Below are 9,652 nucleotides of genomic sequence, written 5' to 3' on the forward strand. Positions count from 1 at the left end.
TTTTTTTTTAATTAGTTAAAAATGTTAAAACTCTTCCGTTATGGAATAATATTAAAATCAGAACAATTTTTATTCCTTTCAATATATCAGCTTCGTAGTTTAATCAATAGCATTGGATAAAAATAATATTGGAGAAATAGTTCATCTAAAAGATATGCCCACAAACATGTAAATTATTGATAGTAAGTCGTCAGTATTCAACAACGGTTTACATTAACAACAAACTAACTAACTTCCTTACTTTTTCTTCTATTGAGCCGTCTTCTTTCGAAGGTTGGCGATCCAAATGGCAAATGTAACTTTAAAAATTGTTATATGAAAAATGTCTGCAGATGAGTGATCAATTCATCTCCTCAGGTCTTTAAGTCACGAGTTCTGGCATCTTCTTACAGAAGTTTTGCCCTGTATTTTACTTTCAAATATGAGTTGAAGTAATTCATATCTTTCACCTCCCAACACATGAACTAAGTATTGTTTCCTTACACGTGATATCAAATGAGAGACCAAATTAACTAAGTGCTTTTAGATCAGGGCGAATAATTATAATTCGTTAGAATTATAAGAATAGATGGCAATGGGTTGTTGTATTCCCTTGTCTTTTCAATTTATTCCCGTAAATTTAGAATCAATTATTATATTCTCTTCACTTTAAAAATTCGACTTACTACATAATTCGACGTTATCAATGAGATTAGTCTGCAATTGACGCATTTTGGAGTTAAACCTTTGCTATGCGGTAAAATAATTACAGGGGCCATGTCAGGGTTATCGATATCTGTTGGTATAGGTAATGTAGGTATAACTTTGTAATGCATGACTAAATGAGTAACGAGGTAAAAAACAATGCAGAATTTCATCCTTAAAACTAATCAGATATAAGCTAGAAGTACTCAAGTAAATAATACAAGAGGAAGTGTAGTTTAGATGTATAAAAATTGATATCACGAGTTTCAGCTACGTCGAGATCGAAGTTCGATAGCGAATACCAAAGTCAAACAACATATATTATATCTTAATGATATTATGATGCACTAAGTATTTAAATTAGGAAACAAAACATCATCAAATATGAAAAAGATCAGTTACATCAGATACGATATAGTAGTACACTTTTAACCCCTTCCGCTCCAGGCCATTTTTTGAGGTAGGGAGCTGTATACCAGCAAAAGAATATTATTTTTTATTATTTTATTATTTTTATTACTTATGTAAACTTTCAAAATGTTCCGCAAGTCCAGGTTTGTCCGGGCAAACAATGCAACATTTTCTCGTTAGTTTACGCACTCCATGTCTTTTACAAATTACACAAACTTTTCGTAGAGGCCTCTTTTTTCCAATTTCTTTTGGAAAATCGGCCATTGTATGCAACGGTTTCCCAGATGTAGTAGGTTGATTTTTTTTATTATTCATTTCTTAATATACTTTATTATATTTCAGAAGTATCCCCCGGCAGCAAGTTTTGTATATTTATACATTGAAACTTGTTTTTAATGAGCTTGGCTGTACAATACTCTGAGTTCAATAGTATAAGATGTAAAAGGTGCAAACCTATTTTGGTGAACCACGTGTACAATTTCCGCAAAGGACTGTACAATTTAACATCTTCGTCCACTGCATCAACTGATTGTAGAATTCAATATGTTTCGGTTTGTTATAATAGAGAACATTTCCTCCTACAGCATATCGTTGTCTTTCGCAAAATCCTGCAGTATGTTTACTGGTAAGCAGATAAACGTCTTTCTTGTCCTTGTAGCGAACTAGAAGGAGCATATCCTTGCGAACAAGTCATGATTGTTGCCTATCTAATGGAACCAATGTTAATGCCCCTATTTGGTCGAATAGTGCCTGTAAGGAAAGTCCTTTGTGTCAATAGAAACTCACAAAGACGAACGGATGTATACCAATTATCTACAATCACTTCACGATTACTGTTCAGTACGTTTTGGTAACGATAAACTACTATTTTCTCTGAAAAAGAAAGGTTTTCTATTTCTGAAATGTGCGATATGTCATATATGTTCTTGCCGATATATATACAAAAATTCCAGATGTATCCTCAATGTTCAGACTCACTGGGACATAAGGAAAATATTTTGATGCCAATAAATCGACTTCATTTGTTTTTTATGTACTGTCGAAAAAGGAATCGACCTTTACACAATATAAGTTGCTCATCAATTGAACTAAGTTTTAACAATTATCTCTAATACGAGCCATAAAAATGCCTAGTCTGCTAAGCGGTGCATTACTTTTGACAAGTTCTGGTGGTTAAAATCTAAGGAATTTAAGAATTGCCAAAAAGCGATTTTGGCTCATAGCAGATTTATAAAAAACTGAAGGACCAGTGCATATAATATCTCTACTCCAATAATATGAAATATGCGAACACTTGCTCAATCCACTAAGAAAATATAGCGCTAGACGATCAAAAACTTTCATGGCGGTGTGTGGATTATCATTAAAATATTTATCAGCTCTTTGATCGATCCATTCGCATGGTTTTTTAACAATACTGCTACTTACAAATGACACAGTTTCCATACAATCTTAAAAGTCAATAGCTGGGTGAAAGTTATAGTCACAGCTAAATTCGGGTATATCTCTTGGAAACTTCATCAAACGGATCCGTAACGGCTGTCCAGCTGCTCATTTGTACCCCATCAATGACTTCTTCCTCATCCGTTGATGAATAATTGCTGTCTGAATCGTTCTCGAAATCAATATTAGACATTTCATAACTCAAATCACTTTCACTCTCGAGATCCTAATCCATTTTTACTAATATAAAACACAATTACGTATCTAATGGAGGCCATACACGTTAGGGTTTGCATGCACAGTTTTGCCATTAACTCTTCTGTTACGCTATGTGGCGGTGTGTTCAGGACACCCACAGTACTTTGTGCGGTATATAGCTACCAAACTACAATGGACGACAACGATGTGATAGCTGTACTTGGCTTAACACTTATTCTTCAGAAAAGAAAAAAAAAGAGAGATCGCACTCAATGGTCTAAATGCTGGTTATTAAAAAGAATTCATTTCTCCCACGTAAATTTGATAAATGAATTAAGATTTAAACCTACAGATTACAAAAATTATTTACAAATGGATAAAAAACTGTATTTGAAACTATTATCATTGATTACTCCGTTAATACAAAGACAAGATACTGTTATGAGGAAAGCAATATCAGCACATGAGAGACTAGCAGTAACATTAAGATTTCTTGCAACAGGAAGAACATACTGCTATTGTGTCTCAAATATTCTGCTACACACAACGCAAAAGTCTAAGGATATTTTAATAATTTGACAATACCAATGACAGAAATTTCATGGCCATATAAATTTGCTTGTACTATAATTGTTAATACAGACAGTCACTTCTTATCAAAAAAAAATTGTAAGACTGATAGCAATACGTATTTTAGAATGTTTTTTATAAGGGACAAAAAAAATCGACATTTTTATGTTTTGTCTATTTTTAATTTTAGTCACTTTATACCATTCTTGCTTAATAAGTGAGTTAAAGATATTGTATTTTTACCATGCAACGATAACATTTAACGTTGGACGAGATGAATAGAGCCGTGGGCCTCCTTCAAGCTGGTATGCGACAAACTCAAGTTGCTGACCAGCTGGCTGTCTCCCAAAGCGTCGTAAGTCGTTTGTGGCGTCGGTTTAGAGACACTGGGAGTCCAGCCGAGCAACATCCAGGACGTGGTCGCTCTACAACCGTCGCTAAAGACCGATATTTAATTTTAAATGCCAAAAGGCAGCCAGCAATCACAGCACCCGAGCTGGTTAATGAATTACAGCTTGCACATAATGTAACAATTAGCAGCAGTACTGTGAGGAATCGTCTCCATGAAGCCAATCTTCGTAGTCGGCGACGACTGAGATGTCCACATCTATCTAGAGGCAATCGCGCTGCAAGATTAACCTGGTGTCAAGAGTTTCAGAATTGGACTGACAATGACTGGGCCACAATTTTGTTTAGTGACAAGTCTAGATATGGATTTCATCCAGATTCTCCTCGGACAAGAGTTTGGAGACGACCCGGAAATGGAGAACGATTACGACATCTTCAAGCAGTGTATGCATACAGTGGTGGTACATTAATGGTATGGGGCGGAATCATGATTGACGGAAGAACTGACCTCATTTTCCCACGTGGCTTTCTCACAAGTCAGCAATATATGGACACTATTCTTGAACCTGTTGTGCGCCCGTTTGCTGCTGCTTTTGGAGAAAATTTTTACTTTATGCATGATAACGCTCGACCACATGTTGCGCATATTGTAACAAACTGGTTGCATAACGAGGGTATTGATGTATTGCCGTGGCCAGCACAATCACCGGACTTGAATCCCATTAAGCATGTATGAGACATGCTCCAACGAAAAATTACTCCACATATGGGCAATATCTACAATGAGTTTCAATTAAAAGAGCTTCTGAGAGAACAATGGACGCAACTACAAGACTGAAGACGCAACTTGTACCTGAAGCAGACATTAACAATGTGATCCGGAGCATGAACAGTAGATGTAGAGCTGTGATAAACCAACGTGGTGGCCATACTTTATTTTAAGTTTATATTTCGTATTTTTGACATTTTATGGTGGTATGTGAAACATGGGTGATTTACAATATATTTTTTTGCTCCAATTTTCTGTTTGTTTTTGCAATTTATGGTTTTTTCAAAACCAAAACAGCTTTTCAAAAAATTTTTTGCAGACCTGTGTTCTTATATTATACTTTATAGGCAAAGACTAAAGAAAATTTTAAAACTTACATTTAATATATATATATATATATATATATATATATATATATATATATATATATATATGCATTTTTATGATAATAACATATTTTAAATATAACAAAGTGTAACTAACTTGAATGAAAGTGAAGCAGAATGCCATACTCAAGTAATACGAAAAATAGGAAAGATAAAATTTCACAATAGAAATCATCGAAAACGTATATGGAAAGATCAAGAAAACGATGAAAAAATATTGTTTCCTAGAATATTTTTTTCGATTGAATTAATTACGTACATTTTATAAAATTTGTACTTAATTTCCTGTTTACCACCAAAATTTTGAGTACACATTACCTGATTAAATGAATATCATTATCAGATAGATAACTGTCGAGCCACCTTATAAAATTTCAAGATAAACGCCACTGAAATAATTTACTTATATTCTATATAAATAAAGAGATTGTAAGATCCTTATTATTTAAATTTTTCGCTCGTCGAGTAATAACGTTCATTAGCTCATTTAGTATAGTGTTTATTTAGTTAAGTTAAAATGTTTTTATCACATTACAGAATGGTAGAGGGTCAACCCCTACAATATTACAACCCCTACGTTGTAGAAGATACCGATCAGTATTCGTATTTTCAAAGATTTAGTCCTTATACCACGATGTCTGAGCTTTCGGATGAAACTTTGCCACCCGCTTCACCAGCCAGTACACAGGTAAATTCTGCTCTATATTATTTTGAGTTTTGCTAAACATTAAGAATCATAAGGCCTGTGATAAATAAATAAACAAAAAAGACCTTTTTAAAACTCTATTATATATGTTTTCTTCTTGGAAAGCATATACTGAAGTTGGCTTTTAATCATTAGGTAATATATAGTTATGTGTTTGAAATTCTTATTGTTAATTTATAAATTCTTAACATATAACACCTATCTATTGTATTTTTTCAACATTGCAGCTTTTCAAATTTTTAACTAGTGTGCTAGTTCCATATTTTTCACATATTCCAGTTTTATTCACATCTTATAATCTGTGTTATTGCCGTATTTTTTAATCTGCTAAAACGCTTGTATTTGTGCCCATATGCTTTTTGAAACAAATACCACCTTTATTATTCATACCAATCTCAAGATTTTTAATTACAAATAATATATCAGAAGCAGAAATCTATCTTCCTCTTTCATTTGATTCAAATTCTATCTAATGTGTATTAATCCTAGTATTAGAATATTTTCCTGGATTATGAATGCAATTTGTATCATGGAATTCTTCTTATATTCTCTTCATAGATTTGCTAGACTACAGATTGAAAATGAATTCTTCTTTTTGAAATATATATTTGTTCGACGAATACTTCCCTCATGTTTTCTAAAATATTCAGAACATAAAACAAGAACATTCTCTTATATTTTTCTAATTGCCTAACATTAGAACTCATTTTAAAATGTCAAGATAAGTTAGCTTCTATAAATAATTTTAAATTTTTATTCAATAAAAAGCAAGAGTGTTCTGCATCACGTGTTTGTTGGTTATAATTTTTGCAATGGTTCAATTTTACCATTTCTTCTTCACATGCAATAATTTTATTCAAGTCAATAATAAAAGTGTTTTAATTTCCAGAGCGACAGTGAAAACTCTGTGTCAAGTGTCGAGATTCCCCACAAGGAACTACGTCTCTCCAGCCACATAATAAAATCCTCACAACTGTCAACTGATGTGCAATGCCAATGGAGGTCTTGCGGAATCATGTTTTCATCTTTGGACCAACTAGCATCTCACGTCTCAAAAGTTCACTCTGCCAGTGGGTTGGGGGGATTGTTCTACTGTGGATGGGAAGGATGCGTTAGGAACAATAAAGGATTTAATGCAAGGTAGGTCTTTATAAGTTAACAAGTTTAATATCTCCCAATTCAGATGATAATTAGTATTTTGATATGAACTTCTTTTTCAATATAAGCAATAAACAGTCTCAAGTTGTTTATATATGCAGGCGGGTTTTCCAAGGCTATCAGAATGACCCATTATTTTCAATAAATTTTTGTGTGGATACCCTTCCTATCTGGTTTAAAAACAAATTTTTGCCAAGAGTTGCACTTTCTGTAGCCAATAAATTTGGTTGAACGCTATCTCATAAACACAGTAGATTAGGAAAACTAAAAATTGTGATGGGAGTTAAATGGAATATATATGGTGAATTAAACTTTGAGATGATACAGTAAAGAAACTGTAGAAACGGATTTTCTTTACTTAAGGCACAGCCGTGCTCCGATCAACGGGTTTTTTAATTTTGAGTAATCACTTACAATTTTAAATCGCATTTCTCCGAGCACACCTATGCCTTTAGTTAAAGACGCCCGTAGAGACACATAACACATACCCTTTAAATAAAGATAGAGGTAATGATGAAAAAGATGTAAAAAATCATACCAATGATTCGACGTTTTAAAAGTATTTACTAAATGTATTTTTCCAAAAAATAAATCGTATGATTTAGATTCTAGTTCGATAATAAAACATTTCAAGTGGCTTATTGAAGTATTCAAGTGCAATCATTTTTTAAAAATAAGCGCATAAGGCAGTGCATTTGTACTTGTTCCACCAAGATATCAATATCATAAAATTAATGTAATTCTTATCTTAATGACTGCATTTAATTCACATATGACAAAAATTGATTATGTATTCCTGAGTAATGGTACTGTACACAAGTACCTAGCAAATGCTATCTTAGGAAATTTATGTTGACCATCTGATATAAAACGGTGCATGTTAGTGATCAACAGCAACATGGAGAGATCACGTGGATAAACACATGAAAAAATATATAGAATAGGTACAAACAACGTAGATGGGAGGATCTTGTCGTTGATGTTGGTAATGGCAGACGAGAGTGAAGATAGGCACAGAAATTATAACTGTACATGGTAAATTGTGGAAACGTCTCTAGAATATAGATAAAATATAGGGGAAGAAGTAGAGAACTTTAAACTTACCATAAGAAAGATTCTATCAAATACACAGGAAATCTTGGTGGAGATTATGAAAGGATGGGGTTTTGTATAAAGATCTCACGTCACGATCAAGTCCATGGACCAGTGGAATGGAAGGGGAAAGGCAAATGAAAAAAGATGAGACAAATAAACTAATTGATGTATAACGTACTCTAAAAGTTTATTATAAAAAAATCGGGACCAGGGGCCATCCACATCGAAACTGTCCATTCACTACATCTTTAAGATAATTCTGGATAAATTTTTCAAAATATCTAGATATGGGTTATCGAATAAAATGCTTGTATATTTTTTTATTCATATCTAAATTTCTCCTTGGGTGGTACGATACATTATCAGTTAATTGAGTTGTTAAAGTACGTACACTTCAGATGTATTTCAAATGTAAATGATTCAGGTGTAAACAAAATACTAATGGGTACATACTACTACGTACGATGAAAGGTGCATGTGTACTAGTAGAAGTATATCTGATATATCATTGCCTTAGTAAGTACTCTTACTGATAATTACTTAATTTACTTTGATACTTTTAATGTAGGCAATCAAGATAATAAATAATAGGAATTGTATCAAAGTTCATACTTATCTAATTCATTAGGTACTAAATTACTTACTAAATACGCCATTTTTGATCATTTTATATTATTATACATGCAAAATTAAATTGCACGGATACTGCTATCCATACTACCCCGTCCTGTATTAGTCAAAAATATTAGTTTGTCCATTGTTTTCCACTCTTAACTTTTATCAAATCAAAATATTTTCTTTATTAAATTGGTATTAAAAATGAACTAAATTTTATTTTATTCTGTAATAAAAACAAAGTAATAATATTGATTTTTTTGTTTCAGATATAAGATGCTCGTTCACGTCCGCACTCACACAAACGAAAAGCCCCACAAGTGTTTCCAATGCGACAAATCCTTCTCCAGGGCGGAAAACCTGAAAATCCATTCACGGTCACACAGCGGAGAAAAGCCTTACGTGTGTCCGGTACAAGGATGTAACAAAGCCTACTCGAATTCCAGTGATAGATTCAAGCATACGAGGACTCATCAGGTGGATAAGCCATACCAGTGCAAAATCCCCGGTTGTCCAAAACGATATACGGATCCAAGTAGTTTAAGAAAGCACGTTAAAACGTATAAACATTTCGTTAATGAAAACCAAAAAACTGAAAATAAAAAGACTGTAGAACAAATGGTAAATGAAAATAGGGTAGAGGATAGACTACCCAATCTTGAACCAATGTTTCGAGAGAATGTTATCAGACACCCTTGTGATTGTAATAGAGTGTGCTGTGTTACGAAATGTATGAGTAGCAGGTCTGAATTATTTAAAATAGGCAATTTAATTAATCTTAATGATACCGTAAAAAGTAGTCAACCGTGGAATCAGTTCACAGAACCGTTTAGTATAGAGCCTAGAAGCGTTTATATACCATACGATGAATGTATGCAAATCGATGGACCTTTAGATTTAAGTTTACACAGAAAAGAGTTCTAATATTAAATATTGGAATCGTTTCAACGGACTGAATTTTTGTATTTCTTGTTATGTCTAAAATGTGTGTTAAGTATCATGGCAATAATGAAATGTGATATTTTTTATTTATAATTTGTTTTTAATAAAAGATAATTAATATTTTATGAATTTGTTTGATTCTTAATTTAAATTCAAATTGTATAAACAACAAAAAAACTTTACTGACCTAGAAGTACCACCAGGAGATGGTCCAGGTCATATGATACGAATTCAAATTGATTACATCTTGATAAACAAAATATTCCGCAACTATATAAAAAGAGTGGCCGCTTACCCTGGTGCGGACATTTCGTCTGACCACAAGCC

The 9,652-nt window shown here is 32.9% G+C and overlaps 1 protein-coding gene across 2 annotated transcripts in view; it reads left to right on the forward strand.

The window, feature by feature from the left end:
* The window catches only part of LOC140443322 (uncharacterized), a 62,245-nt gene extending 52,795 nt beyond the window's left edge, over nt 1-9,450 (forward strand). The window contains exons 2-4 of one of the 2 annotated variants that reach the window (XM_072534518.1): nt 5,347-5,497; nt 6,405-6,655; nt 8,653-9,450. In XM_072534518.1, the coding sequence (XP_072390619.1) occupies nt 5,348-5,497; nt 6,405-6,655; nt 8,653-9,307 (1,056 nt within the window). In that variant the 5' untranslated portion in view covers nt 5,347 and the 3' untranslated portion in view covers nt 9,308-9,450. Of the gene's footprint in view, nt 1-5,245; nt 5,498-6,404; nt 6,656-8,652 lie in introns of those variants that run through there. The other variant, XM_072534517.1, reaches the window with a different exon arrangement.
* Nucleotides 9,451-9,652: the final 202 nt, after the last annotated feature.

This window comes from Diabrotica undecimpunctata, chromosome 6 (genome assembly GCF_040954645.1).
Source record: "Diabrotica undecimpunctata isolate CICGRU chromosome 6, icDiaUnde3, whole genome shotgun sequence".
NCBI lineage: Eukaryota > Metazoa > Arthropoda > Insecta > Coleoptera > Chrysomelidae > Diabrotica > Diabrotica undecimpunctata.